At 42.1% G+C, this 25796-nt stretch overlaps 1 protein-coding gene across 22 annotated transcripts in view; it reads right to left on the bottom strand.

Moving 5' to 3' along the window:
* The window catches only part of TENM2 (teneurin transmembrane protein 2), a 3550639-nt gene that overhangs the window by 68137 nt on the left and 3456706 nt on the right, over positions 1–25796 (bottom strand). For all 22 annotated transcript variants that reach the window (XM_041750467.1, XM_041750468.1, XM_041750477.1 and 19 more), the window contains 6 exons: positions 20034–20244; positions 15743–15862; positions 12175–12436; positions 11139–11406; positions 5504–5647; positions 4430–4679 (listed from right to left, as the gene is read on the bottom strand). In XM_041750467.1, the coding sequence (XP_041606401.1) occupies positions 4430–4679; positions 5504–5647; positions 11139–11406; positions 12175–12436; positions 15743–15862; positions 20034–20244 (1255 nt within the window). The remainder of the gene's footprint in view (positions 1–4429; positions 4680–5503; positions 5648–11138; positions 11407–12174; positions 12437–15742; positions 15863–20033; positions 20245–25796) is intronic.

Here is a 25796-nt window from a genome sequence, read left to right as displayed (position 1 = left end):
ACTCTCCTGTGGCTCTTTCCTCTCCAGCACTAACACGCCTAGACTGGACAATTCTCTTCCCTGAAGACCTTCCCTGAAGCAATGTTGCTGTTGCCCTACTTCAACAGCACCATCAGGATCTCAGCAGGGGATGTGTTGTTGTTGTTGTTGTTTATTGGAATTCAATTTGCCAACATATAGCATAACACCCAGTGCTAGGGGATGTGTTTTAGTGTGTGTGTCTGTAGTATTTTATATTTGAAAAATAATTTTTTTTTTAGAATTCAAACATTATGGGAAGCGTGAGATTCTTATGTTTAGCACAAGAGGCCAATTTAAGAAAAGGCAGAGAGGCACCATCCCATACCTTACAATTTATTGCCTTATATTGGGATCCAATCCCTAAGATGTCCTCAAGTTGAGGAGGAAGGAAAGATTTTCCTATGACAGAAATTCATTCTAGGATGTTAGTGACTGACAAATGTACTCTATAAAGCTTGAGTTTTCCAAGGATCACCTGGAGAGGGTGTAGTTTTAAGAAAGGAAATGGGCTGCAAAGGGTGGGATATCAGATTTTTGAGGAAGTGGGTGTTGAAAATGTCTTGAATGCTGGTGGAACTGAAGCATACAAATTTTACCTAAGTAGAAGACTCTTTTTAACATTGGAAGTCTTCCAAGTGTGTAGAACTCTGCCCTTGTATGTTTTGGAGCGACAAAGAAAGGAGGAAGAGAGGACATAGTGAAGGAACTATGGGAGCATTTATATATAATTGTGATTCAGAGGCTCAGCTCTGAGGTGGGTAAGTGAGATCGGGATGGGCACTGACTTCTGAAACGAAATCATTCAGCTGCCAACTCACAATGGAGAAAAGACATAACAGGTCTCTTGCCCCTCCTCCCTCCCTCTGCTGGTTACTGTTTTGAAGAGAGGGGATTGACAGCCCTTTGTTTTCAGGTATGTAGTGGGAAGAAAAGAAAAATCAAACCAGTGTTCTTGTAAAAGCTTAACTTCTAATCGTCTCTGGATACCTGGCTGATGAAAGCAAGAATGAGTCAAGGGTGGTTAAAAAGTTTAAAAAACCAAACCAAACCATGCCACACAGCTGTTGAAGGAAATTGGTAGTTATACTTCCTCCAGCTGTCCTTCATGTCACCATGTAGGTGTGGTGTGGCTTGCTCCATGTGGGCCCTTAGCTCCTATCATTAACGTTGTGGCCTCTACGACTTGAGACACCTGGAATAAAGGAGAAATTCCAACAAAAGGCAGACTGGTCTGTGTCTCCTTTAACTCAAGCAATGTGTCTTAAGCCCCTGGTGTGGACCAGGCACTGCCCTGGGCATTGAGGGGCAAAGATAGCAAAGGTGTCTGCACTACTGAAGTTCAAACATGGAAATAACTGAAAAACAAGGCAGTAAATAGAGCCAACTTTGGCAGAAAACTAGAGTTTAAGTGATCCAGAGGAAGGTGAGTATTATTTCTGCTAGGGAGGTCAGGCTTCATGGAAGAGGGGGACCTTCAAAATAAGCTTTAAAGATGGACACGAAGAGGCATATCAGATAAAGTATTTAAGTAGAGGGAGTAGCATGAATCTTTTGGAGCTGGGAATATAGCAGGCAAGTGCTGATTTGGCTCTGGGCACCTAGAGCCATGACAAAGAAGTAAGGGCCAGACATGGCCCCCGCTTTTTTTTTTGTAAAAAAAAAAAAAAGATGTAGGACGCTTGAGTGGCTCAGTGGTTGAGGACCTGACTTTGGCTCAGGGCGTGATCCTGGAGGCCTGGGATCAAGTCCCACATTGGGCTCCCTGCACAGAGCCTGCTTCTCCCTCTGCCTGTGTCTCTGCCTGCCTCTCTCTCTCTCTCTCTCATGAATAAATAAATAAAATCTTAAAAAAAGAGATGCAACTTTTATGGAAAGGCAGAATGCTACCTTCACCTCCTTCCCCGCTCCCTTCCATGGCTCTCCACTGCCCACAGGATTCCTAAGAAGACTACTCTCCTAGGATAAAAAGGGAAATAAACATCTTGAGAAGAGGATCTAGTTGGGGAGCTCTAGAAAATGTTGTTTGCCTGATTATCAATTTGACAGCTTGAGAACTATCTAGCCTTTTGTATTTTGTCTCTTCCTCCTCTCATTGTTCATCTTTTGATTATTATAAGCACCCAGTCTACCCCATGGCCTCCCCTTCTTTATTTCTATGCTAGGTGGTTGTTGGTTCTTCTAGAACACTCAGCCTGAATTATCTCTCCTTGCCCAGTGCCCATCTGTCACCTTCACATGGGTACTCTTTGAGTCTGTGTTTCATCCCCTTCTAGACCCTTAGAGCCCAGCACATGCTTGACTCAGATCATGCTCAGTAAATGCCCACTGGATCACTAATTCTGTTACCTTCTTTGGGTGGAGCTGAGGTTTTCTCCCTCCACCCTTCTCATCCCTTCCAGTGCTTGGCATAGTATCAGCTCCCAGGAATACTCAGCAGCACTAGCTGATGCTTCATTCACTGATCTTTCTCATAGAAGGGGCCACTAAAAGGCAAATGCAACCTGTGGCTTCCTCTAAGTCCTTTGTGTGGTAGCTGAGGCTACTTCAAAAGGCACTACCACCTACTCGGTTCCTCAGGTCAAAAATCCTAGTCATCACCCTTTTTTTTTTTCTTTTCTCCATTTCTTACACCTGATCCATCAATAATTCCCGTAACATTTACTTTGACAATATCTCCCAGTTGGAATACTTCCTTATCTTTCCTCCTCCCCACCTTAGTCTACACCCAAATCCTGGCCAACTGTTACAGCTTCCCTATGGGTTTCTCTGCCTCCACTTTTGTTCCCCTACAGTCCATTCATTAACACAATGGCTAAAATAATCTTTTTTTTAAAAAAAGATTTTATTTATTCATGAGAGACACAGAGAGAGGCAGAGACACAGGCAGAGGGAGAAGCAGGCTCCCTACAGGAAGTGTAATGTGGGACTTGGTCCCAGGACCCTGGGATCATGACCCGAGCCAAAGGCAGACGCTCAACCACTGAACCACCCAGGCGTCCCCAAAAATAATCTTTTAAAAAGGCAAATTAGATCATGTCAACTGCATTCCACTTCCTACTTCAACCTCTAGTAGCTGTCCATTGTAGCAAGAATATAATTTACACTTTGTAACAAGGTCAGTAAAACACTGAAGTTTTGTGACTTTCCTGGCCTCCTATGAGACACTTTATCCTGAGCTCACTACCCTCCTCCAGCCTTATTGGGCTTCTATCCTTTAAATAAACCAGATTATCTGGTGATATAAAGGCTTTTGCACAACCTCTCTTTGCCTCAAATACTTTTCCTCAGATCTTCACATGGCTGACCTCATCATTCAAGTGGCATCTCAAATGTCATAGTATGAAATGTTTCTCTACTTTATCTTATGTAGCTTCCTTATCCCTCCCAAAATCTACCACAGTCCCTAATTTTTACCCCATTATGTTTTCCTTAAAGCTATTATTATTACTATTTTAATTTGTCCGCATGATTTGAAGTTCCCTGTCAGACCACAAAAACACCTAGGGCTTTGCCTGTTCCCTCTCATCCTCTCCTCCCTTAGCAGATAGTCCCTGGCACACAGTATACATTCACCAAGTATTTTATCCCTTATGTATAGGGGATAGACTTCATTTCTCCCTCCACTTACAGATCTAGGTTTGAGGGCTTGGAATCAGCTTTCCTGGGAAGAGGGTTTATAAGAACTTTTGTCCAAACAGGGGAATCTGAACTTCAGATTCAGTAGCAAGCAATGACCAGGAGGCATCTACCAGCCGTGGCCAGAAGTTACCTGGCAAGGCCTATGCAACACTTCTAAGTCATATCCTAGTGAATGGGCAAAGATCCAAAGAATTTATAGAAAAGTAGTGCATAGAGGCACTCAATAGAATCACTTGAATTAGTAAATGAACATTAGTGGTTCTCAAACTCTGACATATATCACCATCTTCTACAGAGCTCGTCAAAGAGAAAAGATGCCTTGGCTCTTCTCTAGACTTACTGAATCAGTGCCTCTGAGGTGGGCTCTAGGTATCTGTATTTTTAAGAAGAGTCACTTTTGAAACCACTGAAACAGAAGAACAGCTTGAAGTTGTGGTTCTTTGCTTCTTTGGTATGTATCAGATTCTTGTGTGGAGGTTCTACAAAACACAGCTGCTCGGGTCCCACCCCAAGCACTATGACTTAAAAATTTCACCCTTGTTTTTGTCAGGTGTTAACAATTTTATCAAATATGTGTGTGGTGTTTTTATAGATTCAAAAAGCATTTTCCCAATCTTTATTTGATTCTGGGCCTAGGTTTCGAAGCTTAGCCCATTATATGGAATATGTGTTCTCTCGAGAACTCTCAATGCATCCATCATTTACCCAGCGAAGCTTGGTAGCAATGGGAGCAACAGAGCAAAGGAAGGTTTGCTGTGTGGCTACTTACCTTAACTCCAAAATGCTGGTCACATTTCGCGAGGGAAAGATACGCCGGATGTAATTGAAGTCTCCAACGAAGAGGCTCCCATCAATTCCAACAGCCAGAGCTACTGGGGCCAGCAGCTTGTTGCCTTCTGCAAGGCCATTGCAACTGGGACAGGAAATGCTTCTGCGGCGGCCATTGCCCATGATGCTGGTGATGATGGCAGGCTGCTGGGTCAGGAACTGGTTCTCCCCAGTGCCCTTGTGTAGGATTCCTGGGAGGAAGGAAATGAGGGTAGTCACTGCAACCCTCTGGGGAGGATACTTCTATGGGCTTATGGAGGGTGAGGGGCAGTGGTAGAGAGAAGAGAAACAGTAGGAAACTTTGACCTTTTGGGAATTCCCCTATGACCTCAGGAGGCTGAGAGAGTTGTAATGGGGCACTGACCCCAAAGGCTAAGATATCATTTGTAGGGATAACTGAAGAAGAATTGTGAGGTACACTAAGGCGGACAGTCTGGAAAAAACAGCTCAACATTCTTTGACATTTGAAAGGAGAAGGTGGAGGGGCACTGGGTGTCTCAGTCAGTTATGTGTCCAACTCTTCATTTAGGCTCAGGTCATGATCTCAGGGTTTTGAGCTCGAGCCCCATGTTGGGCTCCCCACTCAGCTTGGAGGCTGCTTAAGATTCTTTCTTTCCCTCTCCCCATGCTTGAGCATGCTTGCTTGCTCTCAAATAAATAAATACATCTTTAAAAAAAATGAATGAGGTGCCTCAGTGGCTCAGTCAGTTAAGTATCTGCCTTTGGCTCAGACCATGATCCCAGGATCCTGGGATTGAGCCTCACACTGGGCTTCCTGCTCAGTGGGGAGTCTGCTTCTTCCCCTGCCCCTCTCCCTGCTCATGCTCACTCTCTAATAAATAAATAAAACCTTTTAAAAAAATAAAAGAAGGTGAAAAAAACCTATGAGTATTTTGGACATTTGATGAAAAATGCTGAGGGAAGAAGAGAGGCTACCACTTAAATGTCAAGACTGCAGAGAAGGTTCTAGAGGAGAGACCAGGCTGTATTTGGGAAAGGAAATGTGCCTACATACCACTTTTAACATTGAGGATGTGATGTTTGTCTAGAGACCAGCCACCGAGGTTGGAAGGGTCCAGCTCGAATCCTTGAAGGAGGGCTGTCCTTTTTTCCCATAGGATTAGACTGGGGCAGGTCTCATATTCAAACCCAACAGAAACTGAAAGATAAAAGTGGGTGGGGCAGAGTGAAGAACAGAGTTTCCTTGATTACTCCTGAGCTTTCCAGCTGGAATGAGAAACACATGTTCATGGTAATACAGATTCCTTTCCAGAAACTCACTCAAGGAGGCGGGTTGATTGCTTTTCTCCTTGTGATTCCACACAATATTAAATTCAGATTTCAAGCTGAACTCAGCCTTGAAACTTTACACAGTAGTACTCTGTGGGGATAGAAAGACTTTTCCAATGAACAGCTGGCTTTCAAAAATGACCCTAGTGATGTGGAAGGAGGAAAAGAATCATTTAAAAATGAAATACAACTCTCCTTTAGAGATGGACAGGAGACTGTTTCTCTCAGCCTGCTGTTCATGGCATGCATTTATTATACTCTGTTATTTATTTTCACTCACTAGGAAGAAGGCCCATGGAAGCATGGTGGCTCATTTATAAGGAGATTGTGGAGGCAACAGCTTGTGTAAGTTAAGGCTCTTTGTATGATCACTCAGGATTCCAGAGAGTGCCAGGAGAGGCAGGCATGGGGACAAAGCCTGCCAATTATGTGACAATTCAGTGGGGGAACAGAATCCAAAGACTGTAAAAATCCTGCATTTGCCACATGGACAAATGGGAGAGGGAGGTGGGAGAAGAGGGACTTCAGTTCTAACTCTGCTCCAGCTCGCATTTCCTCATGGCTCTGTTTTCCCTGTGTGTAACACAGAGCAAGTGAAACCTCCATTTCTCAGGGAGATGTGGTAAGGATAAATGAGATAAAATGCCAAGATGCCATACATTTTTAATTGCAGCATTGCTTTAGAAATATGAGGCCCTGTTATTATTTGTATTCGTACTACATTAAATTCTTAACTACGTGTGTCACCTTTGGGGATTCTCCACAGCTTCTTTTAAATCCTGAGATATAGGAGCATTGATATGAATGGAAGATACATTTTTTTATTAAAAAAAAAACCCCACATATATTTCCTAACTTGTCCTCTGAAAATTCCAAGAAACAATAGCCGACCTAATAGCAGAGAGAATTGTTAGTGCCTGGCTTGTGGCCTTGACGTATTATTTCTCATTAAAAGGAAATCAGGCAGGGCTCCTTGAAGAAATGGCTGGAGCAATAAATGCATAAGATGAGACTAGGCCATTTTATCATATGAGATAGCAAGGAAGAAATCAAAATCTACTAGGGTTATGTCAAAAGAATATGGGAGTCAGCTTGATGAGTGTTCCACTGACCACAGATGGGACAATTTGACCTTTAGTAGAGATAATAACTTCAATGGATTGAAACATACTAGGTACATTTTATTCTATGAGTTCATAATGGTATTAGAAAATTAATTTTCCACCATTAGAGGATGTTAGAGGACCAATTTATTATACTGAAAATAGTAAATAAAGGGAAATAATTGAGCATTTGTCCCTTTTTTCTTATTTGAACTATACCTCAAATAACTAAGTAGTTAATGAGAAAATATATAAAAGTATTCTAGCTAATAAATGGAGAAGCAATGACAAAATTAAAATGTGACTTTGCAATCCCTAATGACCTAATGGATCTAGGCAATGAGCACCAATGGCTACTGAAATTACAAAAGGATAAACAAGATGACATTAGGTGCTTCTGATGGCAGATGAAAGTACCAACTAACCAGTTGTCCTGATTAAAAAGAAAAATTGGAAAACAAGGTATCTAAGAATAAATTTAACTAAGGAGGTGAAATACCTATATGCTGAAAACTGTAAGAGACATTGATGGAAGAAACAGAAGACATGAATAAATGGAAAGATATTCTGTGTTCATGGATTAGAGTTATTATCATCATTAAAATGTCCACACTATCCAAAGTAATCTATGGGCTCAATGCAATTCCTAACAAAATTCCAAGGGCACAGAATAGAAACACAAAAATAGAACAATTTAAAAATGTTTATGAAACTGCAAAAGACTCCAAGTAGCCAAAGCTATTTTGAGAAAGAACAAAGCTAGAGGCATCACACTCCCTAATTTCAAACTATATTACAAAACTATAGTAATCAAAACAGTATGGGGTGGGCAAAAAAACAGACACATAGATCAGTAGAACAAAATAACCCAGAAATAAATCCACATACATATGGTCAATTAATTCATAACAAAGGAACCAAGAATATACGATGGGGAAAAGACAGTCCCCTCAATAAATGGTGTCAGGGAAACTGGATGGCTGCATGAAAAAGAATGAAACTGGACCACTATATTGCAGCATACACAAAAATTAACACAAAACGGATTAAAGACTTGAATGTAAGACCTGAAAGCATAAAACTCCTAGAAGAAAACATAGTTGGTAACCCCTTGACATCAGTCTTTTTTTTTATGGTGAAAAAATTTATATTTAGATTTATAGCCAGCTGGATTCAGTTTAGATGATCCCAATTTTGTTGGCAACATCCAAAGCATCATAGGAGCCAGTCGAACATATGCTTTCTTCTCTCCATCAGGCCTGATCAAGGTGTTAACCTTGGCCACATCAACCTTGACATCAGTCTTACCAATGACTTTTTGATCTGACACCAAAAAGCACAGGCAACAAAAGCAAACATAAACAAGTGGGACTGTATCAAACTAAAAATCTTCTGTGCAACAAAGGAAGCCATCCACAAAATGAAAAAGCAACCTATTGAATGGGAAAAATAGTTGCAAATCACATATTTGATAAGGGGTAAATATTTAAAACATATAAAGAACTTGTACAACTCAGTAGTGAAAAGGCAAACAGCCCAATTAAAAAACGGGCAGAGGATCTGAATAGACAGTTTTTCAACGAAGACATACAGAAGGCCAACAGGTTCGTGAAAAGATGTTCAACATTACTAATCGTCAGGAACATGCAAATCAAAATCACAGTGAGATATCACCTCACACCTGTTAGAATGGCTACTATCAAAACACAAGAAATTACAAGTACTGAAAGAGACGTAAAGGGAACCCTCATGCATTGTTGGTGAGAATGTAAATCGATGTAGCCACTGTGGAACATAGTACGGAGGTTCCTAAAAAAATATTACAAATAGAACTATACCATATGACCCAGCAATTTCACTTCTGTTCATTGAAGTGCAATTTCGTCATGTTCATTGCGGCATTATTTACAATAGCCAAGATATGGAAACAACCTAAGCATCTATTAGCGGCTGAATGGATGAAAAAGATGTGTGTGTGTGAGATATTATTCAGCCATAAAGATATGAAATTTTGCCATTTGCGATAACATGGATTGACCTTGAAGGCATTATTATGTTAAGTAGATAAGTTAGAGAAAGACAAATACACTATGATTTCACTCCTATGTAGAATCTTTAAAAAATAAAATAAGACAAAATTCATGGATATAGACACAGATTGGTTTGTTGCCAGAGGCAGGGGGTGGGAGATGAAAGAAATGGGTGAGGGAAGTAAAGGTACAAACTTCCAGTTATAAAATAAACAAGTATTGGGGATATAATGTATGGCATAGCAACTATGGTTAATGATACTGTATTGGATTTTGTAAATTGTTAAGAGTAGATCTTAAGGGTTCTCATCATAAGAAAAAAATTTTGTAACTATGTATGTAATGGATGTCAACTAGACTTGTTGTGATCCTTGGATAATATATACAAATATAGAATCATTATGTTGTATATTGGAATCTAATATAATGTATATCAATTACACCTTAATAAAAAAATAGTTGATATAGATTTTTAAAAAATCAAACTTGAATGTTAGAAAGACTCAAGATTCCACTCTGAGTTTACAAGAGATCTAGAACAACGCAATATGTTAAAGAGCCACAGAGATGCAATCAGACTATTGGAAATTCTGTAACAATGCAGCAAACAATGCAATTGGTGCAAAATAAAATATAGAATTAAAAAAAAAAGGCTAGAGATGGAAGAGAAAACAACAGATTACAGAACTATGAGAAGTCAAAATTGCAAAAGGTGGATCTTATTTGGATTCTGATTCAAACAAAGCACTAGTATTTTATGATATTCATAACAATTGAAATGTTGAATGGGCTATTTGAAGATATATTAATAATGAATCATTTAAAAATTATGATAATGGTTGGCATGTTTTTGAAGTATTTTTTAGAGATACATTGTGAAATATTATGGATAAATAATATGGATAAAATGATGTAATATCTGAGACTTGCTTCAGAAAAACATCAAGAGTAAGGAGGTGGATGAAAGAATGGAAAAACCAGTAATCATCATGACTTGCCAGAAGCTAGATGCATGGGAATGCATTATAATCTTCCGACTACTTTTTGATATTGGATATTGTTTTGATATTGGTAAGTCTAGCATAATATTTGATTAGCTACTTTATATTAATGCACTAGTTACTTCAATAACTTATTACTATCTTTATTAAGTTAATAACTCCACTTGCCAATGAAGCAGACTACTAGGGCCATATCCTGAGCATGTGTAACCTCCTAGGTAAGTGAATTTAGATACTTATTTACCATTTCCCTCCTGTCCCATCTACACAATGGGGGTTATGAGAGTGTTTCCTTGATAAGGTTATTGAGAGGTTACCCACGACAAAGGAGTTAGCATAGTGCCCTGCACAAAGGGAAAGTCTGATAAACACTGGCTACCAATTACAATGAAAATTTCTAAGTTTGTTGGTTTCTTATTTTCGTAACTTACTATAGTTCTTGGAAATCACAAACCTAGTGGTGAAGAAAATACAAGATTCTAGATTTTAATTAATCCCACACAGCTCTCTATGAGTAGGAAAAGATACTTGGTAGGTTGATACTAATCCACAGCTCACAATTCTTCAGAGACTGATAACCAACAGACCCTTCTCTAATGGTAGTATTTCATCAGTGGGCAAGCCTCTGATTCCCTCAAAGGCACAGCCTGAAGCACAGCATGTGGCTTTCACATCCCCTCCAGCTCTATTTTCTGATTCTCACAGTGCATCCTGTGCCATTTGCAAGTGCTCTCTGGGAACATCATTTAGCCTCTGTCCACCTTTTTCCTCTATCTCAAATGTTCTCCTTGTCCATACATTCCAGCACACTTGGCCTTTTCTTTGTCCTTCAGACGCACCTGATTTTTCTTGCTTTTTATGCCAGTGTGATTTTCACATGGCTCCTTCTTGTCACTCACGCCCCAGCTGAAGTGTCCCCTGCCGAGAAGCCTTCCCTGAATGCCCACCCACAGTTGCTTTTTCTTCACAGTAAATATCACTTATTTTTACTTTCACATTAGCACTTATCACTGCTTGATATTTTCTTGTCCAGTCTGTGTTTATTATGTGGACCCCCCCACCCCACTAGTATAGAAGGTCCATGAAACAGGACTCTTGTCTACTTTACTGACCACTGCGTTTCTCTCTACAAGGATAGTGCTTGACACATAGTAGGAACTCAATAATGATCGAATTAATGCATGACTAAATTCTAGAGTCAATAAGGAGTTGAAACCGAAACATACCAACAGCGTCAGAGAGTCCATATACCCTCTGGCCATATGCATCTGTCTTATCCCAGATGAAGGTATAGGCCAGGTTGGGAGAGGCCTGGAATGACTTCTGGAAGAGGTGTCCCTCTACAGCTACCATCAGGTGAACCTTGATAAGGTTCAGGGGCACTGTGGACTGGGTCATGGTGATCTTCAACAGAGACTTATAGCCTGCGGTTCTGGAGCTCAGATAGCGAAGCTTCACGTTGGAACCAGGGAGCTCAATTTCTTCATGAAGAACCTGGAGAGTAAACACATGGTAGACATGCTGCATCCAATGAACTCTGGGCAAGTGGGTTGCTTGCAAATCTGAGGTTGCCTGTCTGCTGCCACTCTCACCAAAGCATCATGCCTTATGTGGGGCGCAAGAACCACTTCCTATGACTGAGAGAGAGAGAAAAAAAAAACCCACAACCAAACTTTATCCTTCACCATGGAGTGAAGGGGCTGAGGTTATGATTTTTGGATTAATAATTATTCCTGGACACTGTTGTGTTTCTTTTTAAAAACCACACTGTTGGCAAAAGATGTAAATAAGAACAGCAGGCTTTATTGCTAGCTGCATGTAAGGAGGCCACAAGAGGCTGTAATTATATGAACCTGCAACTTCCAGTGACAATTGGTATAAAGCAACAGGGAGGCAATAATGTAATATGCCCTCTGTCCTAACACTGATGCAGATCATTAAAGTGCCTCTTATCATGTATCTCTGTGACTAACAGGAATAAAAAGCAATTTGCAGGTGGGTTGCACATATGTATATTGTTTTTATTTTATTAAAAGCTCTGATGACTGCCAAAGTCTTGAATGAGTATCTGAAAACATCTGGAATGTCAAGGAGAGATTCAGTTTTTTTCTCCAGTGACATTGTGTTTCTACTTCTGGTCCCTCCCCCTTAATATTAGTTTCTGGCCCACCCAGGGAGTGAGATGCGGCAAGAAGAAGTTGGCCAGGCAGTTTGGGTTAAGGCAGTATTGAAGAGTCCTACCCTGGAACCTGCCATTCCTACCTGGGTCTCAGGCACGATGGGATTGTGCCCTGGGGCAGCACTGAAGAAGGTGGACAGGGGGGAGGAGATGATGATAGGATCTGGTCGGACAAAGCCACTGAGGTCACAGCTGGGGATGGAGTTCTCCTCGGTCTTCATCACCAGGGTGTCCATGGCGTAAAAGCTATTCCATGGCAGCCACACGGTGCGCTCCTGGCTCATGAATGGGGCTCGCTCGAAGTGCAGGGTCAAGGAGGCACCCCCATTGGCGATCAGGTCAAACCTAGAGAGGGGTAAGTGGGCTCACTGAGAGGGATGAACTTACCTTTGGACAGGCAGGGGCTCTGAACTCTGCACCTGACGGCAGAGGGAGGGGCAGAGCGCACAAGAGAAGGTGGGCTTTGGAGGCAGATGGGCTGAGTTAGAACCCAGTCTCTACCACTTACTAGTTGTGTGGCTGTGGGCAAGTTACTAACCCCTCTCTGAGCCCATATCTTCATCTGTGAATTGGGAAGAATTATACCAACTTCACAGTACAGCTGAGAGAATGAAATGTAATGAGAGCAGAGCAGGGGTCAGCAAACTAGGCCCATGAGCTAAATCCAACCCACCACCTGTTTTGGCAAACAAAAGTTTTATTGGAGTAAATCGAAGCCATGCGGTTTGTTTACTTATCCTCTCCAGCTGATTCTGTGCTACAAAGGCAGAGCTGAGTAGTTGTAACAGAAACCATATAGCATGCAAAGCCTAAAATATTTACTATCTGGCCCTTTGCAGAAAATGTTCCCCTGCCCCTGCTGTAAAGCACTTAGCGTTGTGCTAGGTTAACAGAAGTGTTCAATAAAAGAGTTATAATGATCAACGCTAAGTCATCGGCGGGCCTCATTAAAGCTTTCTTCTCATCTGCTTGGACTGTTACATATATTTGTATATATATTTGGCTTCACAGAGCCTTAACTTTTGAGATACCACTGACATATAACATTACTTTTAGGTGTAGTACAACATAATGATGTGATTCTTGTGTATGTTACAAAATCATGGCCACAAAAAAAAAAGTCTAGTTAACACGTCACTACACAGTTACACTTTTTTTTGTGATGAAAACTTTTAAGATTTATTCTCTTACCAACTTTCAATACGCAATACGTTTTTTTAAAAAATTATTTGTGAGAGAGAGAGAGAAAGAGAGCATATGCATGGGGAGCAGCAGGCAGAGGAAGAAGCAGGCTCCTTGCCGAGCAGGGAGCCCAATGTGGGACTCGATCCCAGGACTCTGGGATCATGATCTGAGCTGAAGGCCCTCACTTAACTAGCTGACCCACCCAGGTGCCCTGCAATGCAGCATTATTTACTCTAGTTCCCATGCTGTATATTACATCTCCAGGATTTATTTATTTTATAACTGGGAGCTTACACCTTTTGACCTCTTCATCCATGTTGCCCTGTTTCTGATATTGTTGATAATTGCTTTTAAATCTTATTCCTGTTTGTGCCTCAAGAGCTGGACAAAGGTCTATTACTAGTAAACTAAAACAAAGGTAGTTCTTTCCCAATTAACAGAAAAAAAGGAAGTTAACGGAGAGAGGTCTCCCAATTTTAAGTTTTATTCCACCAGGATCTCTACCAAGATTTCAATTCTTCATGCTTTCTTGCTCACTTCAGAATTTCCAGCAATTAACAGAGTTCCTGGATCAGAGTAACAACTCTGAAAATATACAGACCCACTGGTTTCAGCCAATTTGGGTAAATACTTTTGGTGGTTTTTGTTTGTTTGTTTACTTTTGGTATTTTTTACTTTTGTCTACTTTTGGTGTTTTTTTAACAGACAAAATGCAAGAGAGAGGAGCCTGTGAATACTAAGGCAAATAGCAGAGCATGAATAGTGCAGCAGTTTATTACATTAACTTGTTTGTATATTTATTTTTGGGCATGCATACTGCTGGGAATGGTTTTGTATAGGACACAGAAGAGAGTCAAATGTCTTGAAGTGAAATTGGTATGATAGAACCAAATCATCAATGTCTGTGGCACACACTACTATACAACAGATTGTCTGATTCCTCAGAGCATTCACAAATACATCCTGTTACTTCCAGGGCTTTGCAACCTGAACAGGCTGAAGAATCATCAATCCTGGAGGTTGGATAGATGATATGGGAAGTGGGTTTGGGTCGTAATTAGTCAGGAAGCAGCTGAGAGGGATGGGGCAGCATAAGGTAGGGACAGGCAACAGGCCAAGGACTGAGAAATGTCCTCTGTGTTGTCATAGGACTTTGCAGGGCAAGAATACTGGCTTCTAGGAATGAACAAGTTCTGCATACTACACATTCATAGTCCTAGTGCTTTAAAAGAATTAGATTTGGCTGCAGAAATGTATGAGTGAGGGGGTCGGTTAACCATCCGACTCTTGGTTTCGGCTCAGGTCACGATCTAGAATCGTGGCTCAGGGTCGGGGCTCCACCCTCAGTGGGGAGTCTGCTTGGGATTCTTTCTCCCCTCTTCCTGTGCCCCTCCCCCCACCTGACTCTCTCTCTCTCTCTCTCCCTCTAGAATAATTAAATAAATATGTTTTAAAAAGAAATGTACGAGTGAGATATCAGAAACTTGGTGAATATTGAGATTTTGGTGGAAATCGTCAGATGACTTCTTTGGGTTTCAGAGGTGGGAATATGAGAATAGGGTTATTGTGGGCTGGTAAATTTTGAAACTACCTGCAAGGTTACCTTAGGATGTAAGAAAGTAAGGCCAATATCTTCACCAGAGAAAAGCAAGACTCATAGCTCTTAGCCACATGCTATATTCATGATTTTTTATAGAAAAAGTGTTGCATCAGATTTACAGCCACTGTCTTCATTTTCATTTGGAATAGAAGGTAATAGTTCGTGGGTTTTTTTAGCCTAGGGTGGGTGAGTGATTTCACCATCCCATAGATTTCTTCTTCTTCTTTAAATTTCAACTCCATGCCCAGTGGATTAAGGAAATAACATAGCTTTCATCTTGGTGGGGGCTGCACGGGTGCATGTTTCCAATCAGAAGATAATAGGAAAAGGTTTCCTCCTTCACACAGCAGGGTGACAGCTAAATGTATTTAATTAGACTTCTCTGATTACATCCCACCCCCTCAAAACAGGCACGAAAACAACACAGCTCCTAAAGCCACAGATGAAAGCAGAAGGGGTTCACCACAGGACACTATGTCATGTGGATCCTTGTCACCCTGCACTGCCTTTGATTTAAAATAGGAGCGAGTTTCCAAGAGCCACTTTGCCTTTTCTTTCTAGAATCTGCCCTCCCCCAGCTCCAACCCCAACACATGCACACGCACAGAAAAGCATTTACCTGACTTTGAAAGAAGGAAAATGATGGTTGTCAGCAGCCCTAGATAGGCTGGCCCTTCTATTTGTTTTTCATTTTGGATACCATGCCATAAAGCAAAAAATATATCTGGGGGATCCTTACTAGGGCTCTGGCCTGGTGGGTACTGCAGTCCACAAGCGGAAGCCACATGGTTCCAGGCCAATAGCCCCATCTGTCTCTCTATGTGCACCCTCGGTCCTGCGTAGGTAGAGCTCACCACGGTACTTACGTGCCATCTTGGCGGGTAATGGTGTAGCCGTATTTTGGGTACTTGACAAAAGACACGTTCACTCCAACCAGAGGAGTCCCATCTGTAGTTACTACTTGGCCTCGAATGAGAGAAACCAAGCTAAGAGAAAAAGAAACACAAGTCTTGAGACAAAGACAGGAAGACAAGGAGACCAGGGGGCGTGTCAAGTTCTCCTTCCATATTGCCACTGTCCCCACCCATCCTCTTCTGGTCACTAAGGTAAGAAGATTTTCGACATTTATTTCTGGCTTTGCATGATCACACCCCATGGGGAGGTCTTAATGCTTGCTTTCCTTGAGGAGCAGAACTGGTGACATGTTGGAGTGAAATCCATGGGCAGCATCTCCAGTCACTTGGCTGGGCAATGGGGTCTCCTGTGCACATTCCCTCTACCCTTGGCCTTGCTCCATTTCTTGACATCATTTGGCTTTTGCCTGGCCTGAGCTCCAGGCTGCCCCTCATCACTCATACTTGTGCCTTAGTCTGGCATAGAGAGTATTATACTCGGGTGAGAGCTTCCCCATCTGGCTACTCATTTCCTTTTTTGGCTTTGGAGAAAGGCAATGTTACTCTTCTCCTCCAGGCTGGGATGTCAGAGGGAATGGAGGGAAGCACGTAGAAGTATTTTTGTTTTTGTTTTTGTTTGTTTTTTTGCTTTTGTTTTGTTTCTATGAGGTTGGGACATATACATACATTGTTTTTTGTTGCCCTCTAAGAGCAAAATTTCTCACAATCTGTGACAAGAGAAAAGAGAATATTGGAGATATTTTTTTCTGGTAGAACTATCTTAGATTCTGGATTCCACGTAACTGTATTTCTCTTATATCAAATTCCTGCCATCTTGATGGAGCAAGGATGGGGGTGGTTGGAATCCCACTCCACCTATTTCTACTGTCAACCTGAGCTCTCCTCTCTTCAGATCACAGTAACTAGAAGTTTCTTGAGAATGCCAGTGTCTGACGAGCAACTTCTGCAAAATCTCACAAAGTAAGAGAGAAGCCGCAACAGTCCTCTCAAAAACCACAGAGGGAGTAGGCATATGCTTCTTCTTCCCTAAATTTTCTGATTTCACAGAGAAATGGGTTAATGAGAACTTCCACTTGTGCACTTAGCCCCCAGCCTACCAGGCAGGTCGGCAGCTGTATTGTTAGCCTTCAAGCCACTAGGTATTTGGCAAAGCCAGAGAGGTTCTCAGGTTTCCAGCTTCCTGGACATATTCCCAATTTCTGGACTAGGTAATCAAGCTACCTGTTCTTTGCCAGAATCTTGTCCAAGTCTGCTCGATCTCTGGAATGCACATACTTCTGCCGTCTCAGGTGACCTACAAACTGGAGAGATGCTTTCTCCGGGCACCTCTCTTTTTATTAGCAATACCCCCAACTGTTCAACTTCAACCCTTTGATGATCTTGGGAGAGTTTAGACTCTTCCGCTGACAGCTCTAATTGTCTGCTACTGGCTGCCTAACAAATGCATTCCATTTTTAGGTGGTTCCAACTATAATCCTAGAGTCTCTTGAAAGAGGAAAACTAAATTATGAAAATAATTCTTTTGTTCAATTCCATTTCCTTATCTTAGCACAGACTAAGATTTCTTTCATGCCTTCTGAGACACTATTTTAAAATCGATGTGTGTTGATGACCACAAGGTACAAAGCATTTGTGATGAGAAAACAAAATTGGGAGCATGTCCCACACTGGGTTTTTTCCCCCTCCTTTTTTATGTAATTGTTATTTCTTTTAAATAATTCCTATAGCATAAGACTTTGCAAAGCATCACAGGAATAAAAGGGGCCTGGTTGCCTAGGCTTCCTACCGTCTATTTTCCTAATTCTTCATTGTTGCTGGCTTCATATCGTTTCTAGGCAGACAATTCACAGAAAAGACTCAGCTAAGACATGCTATCAGTTCATTTCTATTTATGATTATTGATGTGTAACAATTATCACATTATCTAGATAGTGAGATCTGCTCTATAAATTATAGTGGTGGAGTCAAGGCATTTTAGTGATTTTTGTATGCCATTATCTCGGGGAAATGCCTTCTTAGAAGTCTTGAATTAACTTCTTTTTTACTCTTAGATTTCCCCTTCATTTTTCTGTCAGAGGATAATGCACTAAAATTCACATGCTTGGTGAACTTCAACCTATGTCTTGGAGTAACATTTTGTATTTCTGAATTATGTATCTATGCCAACAAGCTGGAGCTGGGCTCACTTAGGTGGTGCTATCTATTGCAACTTTCAAAGCTCCAGAGAAGCTTTCTCTAAAGCTTTTTTTTGTCCAGATCTCTGGGGCTGGTATAGTCCACCCAATATTCTGGAGTCCCTGCCTCCTCTCCTGCATCTTGGCTGTAGCTCGTGGTTCCTTCTGGAAGCGGTAACTTTGATGAAGAGGATAAGATTGAATTTAAAGGGACCAAAAGGAAAATATCAGGAAATTACTAGATTTGGGGTAGAAAAGGTGAAATGTTAATAGGAAGCTGAACAGAGCACAGGCCCTTTGAAAGATGCATTTATAGTATGAGAAAATTGCATGCAAGCTATACTGAAATGCTTCCAGCCTGGTGCAAGGGCCATTCACGACTCTCTGGCAACAGGAATAATGTTCATAATTAAAGGGAAACATACCTATAGTATCTCTGTTGCAGAACTAGGATTTGACAAGCAAATACTTTTGTGATCAAAGATTTTTATATTAAAGTAATAATATAGCTGTGTGAGTATACTCTATAAGATTATTCTAATTTTATCAATCAAGAAAATGAAGTTTCTGAGGTTGAATTACTTGCCTAATGTGACACAGGCTAGGGGGGTGTCAGGGCTGAAATAGAAGAGGGCCGAGATTATTTTTTTTTCTGTTTTATTTTTAGTAAAACGAGAATAGGAGAGAGGCTAAAGCTGGTGGCCTGAAGTGACCATGTTAAAAGCCTTCATATTCAAAGAGCTGCCAGGAATTGGAGCTGCACAACTTTCCAGAGAACACCTAGGGGCTGTGGAATTAATCAGCTATACCATTACCTCCCACATCCCATCCCACCTTCACCAGACTTTCCCAAGGAAGAGGAGCAGTGTCTAAGTCATGGCCTGATGATGTTTCCTCCTCAGAGTCTAATGTAGGGGGGCATCAAGAGAATCATTTATAAAGCTAGGGTCTCTCTAAGAAGTGAAGTCTTATATTTCCTTTGCTGGCTGGAAGCCTCCATGAGCAGCATGCTTCCTGACTTGCTTCTGGCCGCCACCTCCACCCCAGAACTAAGTGAGGACAAAGAGAAGTAAGAGAAGGATGGCATGAGGAGGATGGTTAGAGGGACGAGGAGGCCAGGGACACCCCACTCAAGGTCAAGTCTCCTGGAGGTTTTATGACAGAGGACCCAACCAGCAGCTCTTATTTCCTCACAAGAAGGAGCACAGAGATGAGGCACATCCCCAGGAAGACCACATCTGCCATCCTTACATCTGTGACACTCTCGACATCTGAACCCAGACCCACCGAGAGAGATCTGTGATATGCAGGCAGACATAAGAAAACTCCCACCCCTCTATCCTTCCTTTCACCCCCAGAATCAGAAACAGTGCCTAGAAGGGAGAAGGGGATGGGATGCCTCAAAGCCAACTCTTCTCCTACCCTCCTCTCCACGGGTACAGTTCTAATTTATTCTGGGAGGAAGGGAAGGGCCAAGCTGAGTATAAAATAAACCCAGAATTTGCCGCCCCAGAATTGCTTCAAATTAGCAACTGAGAGCAAATCTAAATTCAAGAGAAACGCCGTCATTTTGGTAAAATGCCTCAGCCTGACATATTGGCCAAAGTAGGCCCATAGCAGGTCCAATGAATGGCGTTGCTGTAAGGATTAGAGATGGTCTACATAAAGTTTCTGGCTCATCGTAGGTGCTCAATAAATTCTAATTAATGTTAAAACAGTTAATAACTGTTTTCAAAAATACTCTATTGAATGAAATATTTCAGTGATCAGACAAAAGGCACTATCGGCGGTATTTTATAAAGAGACATAAAATAATAATACCAAATAATAGATTATAAAAGTGATCTAAGAATCAGACAATCAAAAGATGTCTCCAGCAGATTCTGGGTTGAAGGTGGCCAAATCCCACAGAGAGGAAAGGGACCTCTGTGAACCAGAGAGAGGAGCTGCCCTCATGGCGTAGTTTCGAGGCCAATTGGGCCCACAGAAAAACCAGGAGCACTCCCTCCTGTTCTGCCAGGAAGGAAACCGGCCACACTGGCAGCCTGTATGGACAGAAGGGTGCCCACCTGCTATTGAAGGGGTTGTCTCCAGGGATGATGTGGGTGCTGTCTTTGCCTGCCAAGAGCTTGATGCGGTCGTAGAAGGACTTCACTGCAGGCGAGTCTGTCTGGCCCTGCTGAATGATGTCCAGGGGGTCCCGGGACCCTCGGCAGAGCAGGCTGTTCTGACAGGCCGACTGCAGGCAGCAGTCAGGGTCCAGACAATCCACCAGGCCATCTGGAAGGGCAGAGGCAAGCCAGGGTCAGTGCATTTCATGGCGCAAAGCTGCTGAGAGATTCCTTTGTCAGGAATATCGTCAGCTCTTTCCAAGGCCTTGAAATGGCAGGTCTCACACAACAGGCCTAATTTAATTCCAGTACATATGCATAGACAATAAAATGAGAGGGAATAATTGAAAATGTAGATGAAAGATTATCCCCAGGTAGTAGATTAGTGTATGTCTCTCCTCTTTCTTTATTAGACTTTTCTAGGATTTCTACTTTTTCTTTTCTTTCTTTTTTTTTTTTTAGATTTTATTTATTTATTTATTTATTTATTTATTTATTTTTTTATTTATTTATTGAGAGACAGAGAGACAGAGAGAGAGAGAGAGAGAGAGAGGCAGAGACATAAGCAGAGGGAGAAGCAGGCTTCACGTGGGGAGCCAGATGTGGGACTTGATCCCAGGACCTTGAAATCATGCCCTGAGCCTAAGGCAGACGCTCAACCACTGAGCCACCCAGGTGTCCGGGATTTCTGCTTTTTCTGTTGTGAGCAAGTATTATTTGAGTGGTTGGAAACAAAAACAACCTTTTTGTTTTTGAACAGCACAGCACAAAAAATTATCCATAGCCAGTTCTCGGGGGCCTGTGCTAATGGGTGCACAAATAATCAAAATGCATGGGATTCCCTAAGTCTTGATTTAATGGAGAAAAATGTTCCAGCCCCACTCCCTCTCAGGCAGGGAGGGTATTGCTGATCAGTTTGACAAGTGGGTGGGGTGAAATCTACATTTTCCAGGAAATGTGGAGAAATGGTTTTGGCTAGAGTACCCAGAAATTAAGCTATCAGTTCACCCAGCTGCTCCTGGTGGTACCTTGCCACACACCTGTAGCACTTTCAACGTCCTGATTTACTTGCCTAGATCCTTGCCTCTCCACGTCCCTTTCCTGGGCTGATTCCTATCATTCATATAACATTCAACAAATATTTGAGTGCCATCCATATTCTGGAAATGAAACATGGAACAAAGAACGAAGAATGATGGTATTTGTTCTTAAGGAGCTGACAGTACAGTGGGGGGAAATAGATTTGATTCATCCTCTAAGACCCAGACTAGCTATGGCTGCCTCTTCTAGGAAGCCTTCCTGGTGATGTCTTTTGCTAGGTTAGGGTATCCCTGCTCTGTGTATCCCCGAATCAGAGTTTCTTAGAGAATGGTTCTGCATCAAAATCCCATGGGGAGAATCGAGGGTCCACCCCAGAACTTCCCAAGGGAGAGCCTCCAGAAGCAGGTCCTGGCATCTGCCTGTTACACATGCTTCTCAGGTGATTTTAATGCACAATAAATTTTAGAAACCCTTGTTAATGCCAACGTCCTTGTGCTAGAATTAATTATCTCTGTGTGTTTGCCTTCCTGTCTGGAGAGTGAGCTCTATGAAGAGAATAACAGTATCTTATTCATTTCTATACTCACATCTTAGTGCCAACCACAGAACTGGGTATTCAACAAAAGTTTGTTGAATGTATAAATGACTGTTATCCCTTCTTCACATGTGCGTTAGGGGTGAGCATGTGAATATTTCGGCCAGTCTTTGCTCCTTGGAATTCCCTACTAGAATGGATTAGTTGGCCAACCCTTATTCCCTCTGCTGGGAATTGACTGAACACACAGTAGTAGAGAGAAAAGCTTGGAGAATAACTTGCTTACACCTCCCAGATTTGATAGCAAGGTACTTTGGGGCCATAATTAACATCATAGAAACATGTACTCAAACCCTGGGCTGTGACTTGACAAACACTTGTACTGGAACACTGAATCAGGGGCCTGCCTGCGTGCTTTAAATTTACTACAATGTAATTTTTTGGCATTACTCTTTTCGTTTGGTTCTGCTAATGAAATTGAAATATGTAATTTCACCAAAGTTCCACTGTAATTTAGCAATTAATGTACAATTATTTTAATGCATTACTTTCTTTTTAGCAAACAAACAAATTAGGAGGTTGTGTGTTTTGCTTGGCTTTAAATTACTAAAACTAGCCTCTCATTTTCCACATGGGCAAATGCTGCTACTGTGCCTCGTAACACATTTAGATTTACGGAATTTCCTAGAAATACAGACACAGGAGGGTGAGCAGCCACACACACTTTAAATTTAGAGACTTTCCGAGTCAAGGCTCTGAACACCTCTGCCTGACGTGCTGACTGAATCAGGTACTCCCCAGAGGCTCACAAATTTCAGACCCAAGAAGCAGGGCCAGAGAATTGTACCTCAGCAGCAGGATAATGCTAGGGCATGGTCTCAGATCTATGTTCAGATTGTACAGTGGATCCCAGGGCCCTTGGCAGAATAAGAAAAAGAAAAGGAGAAAAAAAACACGCATAGCATTCCGCCTTTAACATCACCTTCTGTGGACTGCCTTCACCAGACAGAAGGAATCTACCGTGGAATGCCTGCGTTGGATTTAAAATTATCCCACTGAGATCTGTTGGCGGTGCTTCATCCAGCAGATGCAGAAACTCCTCAGGTGAGAAGAAACACATCGCTATTAGCACCATAGTTTTCCTTAAGGCCGCTGGCCTCTTCTCATTAGAAGTTCCATCTGTCTCTGGTGGCCTTTCCCTCTGGGATGCTGGGAGCATCCCCTACCCCCCCATCCGATTTACCACCCCTTCCACATAACCAGCTTGAGAACCTCAATGGGCTCAAATAGTAACTTAGGACAGTTTTCCTATTAAGCACTCAACACATCCTCCCGCCCCCCCCAACCCCTGCTAGTCTGCCACTCATTCTGGACTTGCGACTTCTTCAAAAGTGTGGGCCTCAAATTTTTCCCACTGTTTTGTCGATTCTAGGGCTTTTTATTTAAGGGCCTGTCTGGCAGGAGATGTCCTATAAACACATCAGCAATAGCAGATGGCAAGTGCTAAAAAAAGGGGAGAAAAGGGATAGAAATTATTTCTTCCTACATATTTACATTTACCTGCTCCAAGATGGTGCATTTGGGGTTCTATCGGTTATTAAGTGTGAGCATACGTTATGTCTGTAATGACCTCATCATGTTGCGTGATTATGGGCTGCTGCTGCTCAACACTTACCGACGACACCGTGAACTTTAAATTGGCACTCCAATCTCCCAGTGGCCTGTCAGTCATGAGAGCCGCATCTTTATGCCAGCAAGCCCCTCGCATGGAGTCTGACATGGCAATCTTCAGTAAATTACCCTGTCACTGACAATCTTGCAGTTATCTCGCAAACAATCAAGCAGGCAATCAAACTGTTCTGAATTGCCAGTTCAGGACCTGAGAGGCTGCTGGCGTCTCTATTCAACAGGGGCGCGAGAGCAGCACAGTCCTCCCGTGACACTGGACGATTTCTTTCTTTATTTATCCACCTACTTGTTTGTCTGGTGGGCTTTCTCCCAGTGAGGGTGGTGACAGGGGTGTGCAGAGCCCTTGAAAAGGGCCCGGTTCTGACTCAGCGTTTGGGGAAAGTGACCCAGGCCTTCCGGCCCCCGCCCCACAACTGTGTTGTGCGTGTGTTTCACGTGTCATCATTTACTTCACTCAGTGAGATGGGACCATGGAGAATTATCTAGGTGCTTTCTGTTAGAACACAGGCTAAACCACAGCTCTGGCTACATGCCACATGCATCTGTCATATGCTAGTTGTAATGGCCATTTCAGAGAAATATGGATGTGAGAAACTTTCTGGGAATCATGTGAGGCATTCTTTTTATTACTTTTGATAAAAAAAATCAGAGAGAATCTTCTGTAAGAGGTCTAGCAACATGAAGCAGAAATCAGGGTGATGCTAAATTGAATCTTTTTTTTTTTTTTTAAGATTTTATTTATTTTTTCATGAGAAACACACAGAGAGAGGCAGAGATATAGGCAGAGGGAGAAGCAGGCTCCATGCAGGGAGCCTGATGTGGGACTCGATCCTGGGACTCCAGGATCATGACCTGGGCCAAAGGCAGGCGCTAAACTGCTGAGCCACCCAGGCGTCCCTAAATTGAATCTTTTGAATTAGAATTCCTAAGATAAAATTTTAGCCAGAAAGTCTATACTGTGTCAGAGGCAAGAGCCTGGCCTCTGGAATCAGATAGATGTGGGTTTGAGGCTCATCTCTTCTAGTCCCTGGCTGTGTAAGCTTAGAAAGATAACCAACCTTGCTGAACTTCAGTTTCTTTGCTTTTAAAAACTGAATTATAATAGTGCATATATCATAGGGTTATGTGATGATGAATAAATGAATTGATGTGTCTGGCATAGTATGTGTTCAATGAACCATAGGTGTTACTATAACCAGGAAATCTGGAAAGTTTTCAACTTTTTCAGTTTATAAGAACTAGATATGGATATTATCAACGAAATCCCCTATTTGAGTCATTCACTGGTATGTGCTATGGGTAGGTTGAATCTTGACAAGAACATAATGTTTCCACATAGTGATAAGTTAATTGACAGTAATAATAAATGCTATAGGTTGAACAAGATTTATACATATTCTTGATTTAAATCCTCACAGCAACCCCACAAAGCAGAACATAACCGTTAAGCTGCACACTCTGGATCAGGGTGTCTGGGTTTGAATCTCAGATCAGGTGCTACCCACCTGCTGACCCTGGGCAATTAACTGCTCTGCATCTCAGTTTCCTCATGTACAAAATGAAGATGATGATGACGATGACATTAGAAAGTGCTGTTTGGAGGACTGAAGCAGTTATTACATGTATAGCACTTGGAACCGTGCCAGTGAACACTCAGTTAACTATGTGTTATGCCCATTATCACGCCATCACCCACCTTATAGAGTTGGAAACTGAGGCTCAGAGAAGCTAAGTAAGTTATCCAAGTGGCTAAGCAGCGGCTCTGGATAAAAAGTAGGAAAAGGCAATCAGTGAGATCATTACCCTCTGTCTTCTTCATTACCAGAAGGAGGAGACGTTCCTTTCCCAAAGGGAGTCTACAGACAGGGCAGTGGACACCCATCGACTGGGGAAGTATGGGTGGTCATGAGATTTAATTACTTCTGTAGGCCTGTCTACATCTACAGCTGGGAAAGAATCAGGCTGGTTGAAACAAGCTTCTAAAAGGGAATTGGCATGAGAGACAAGATGCCTGGGAATTCATTCCCTGCAATGCAGGCTACTGAGGACCACACTATTTACCTGTGAGATTCAAACCCCCCATTCAGCTGTTTACCATCGGCACAAAGTGGCACTTGCCTTCTGGGCTGGCTACAAGTTTGTGCCAGCTGTTTCCAGCCCTGTCAGTTCACTCTGCTGGATTTTTAAAGGAGCTCCTAAATAGGCAAAAGATATAACCTCAAAGCCTTAACTGAACACATACCAGTGAAGCTATGCTCAGTGGGGAGGAGGCCATGGGTCAATGGAAAGGCTGCAGAGAGCCACAGCAGATACTGGATATTACAGAGTTGCCTAGAACATGTACACCTTTTCTGTTTGGGAAAGGCTGAGTCCGCACATCACTCTTACAGGGAAGAGAGGTCTCTAGGAATGAGAGGGTATTTATTTCATTCATCTCATTTATTGTCCTCTTTGAT

The sequence above is a fragment of the Vulpes lagopus genome, chromosome 3 (genome assembly GCF_018345385.1).
Source record: "Vulpes lagopus strain Blue_001 chromosome 3, ASM1834538v1, whole genome shotgun sequence".
In the NCBI taxonomy this organism is placed as follows: domain Eukaryota; kingdom Metazoa; phylum Chordata; class Mammalia; order Carnivora; family Canidae; genus Vulpes; species Vulpes lagopus.
Note: the sequence above shows the minus strand (reverse complement) of the source record. Positions and strands in the feature narration are given on the sequence as shown.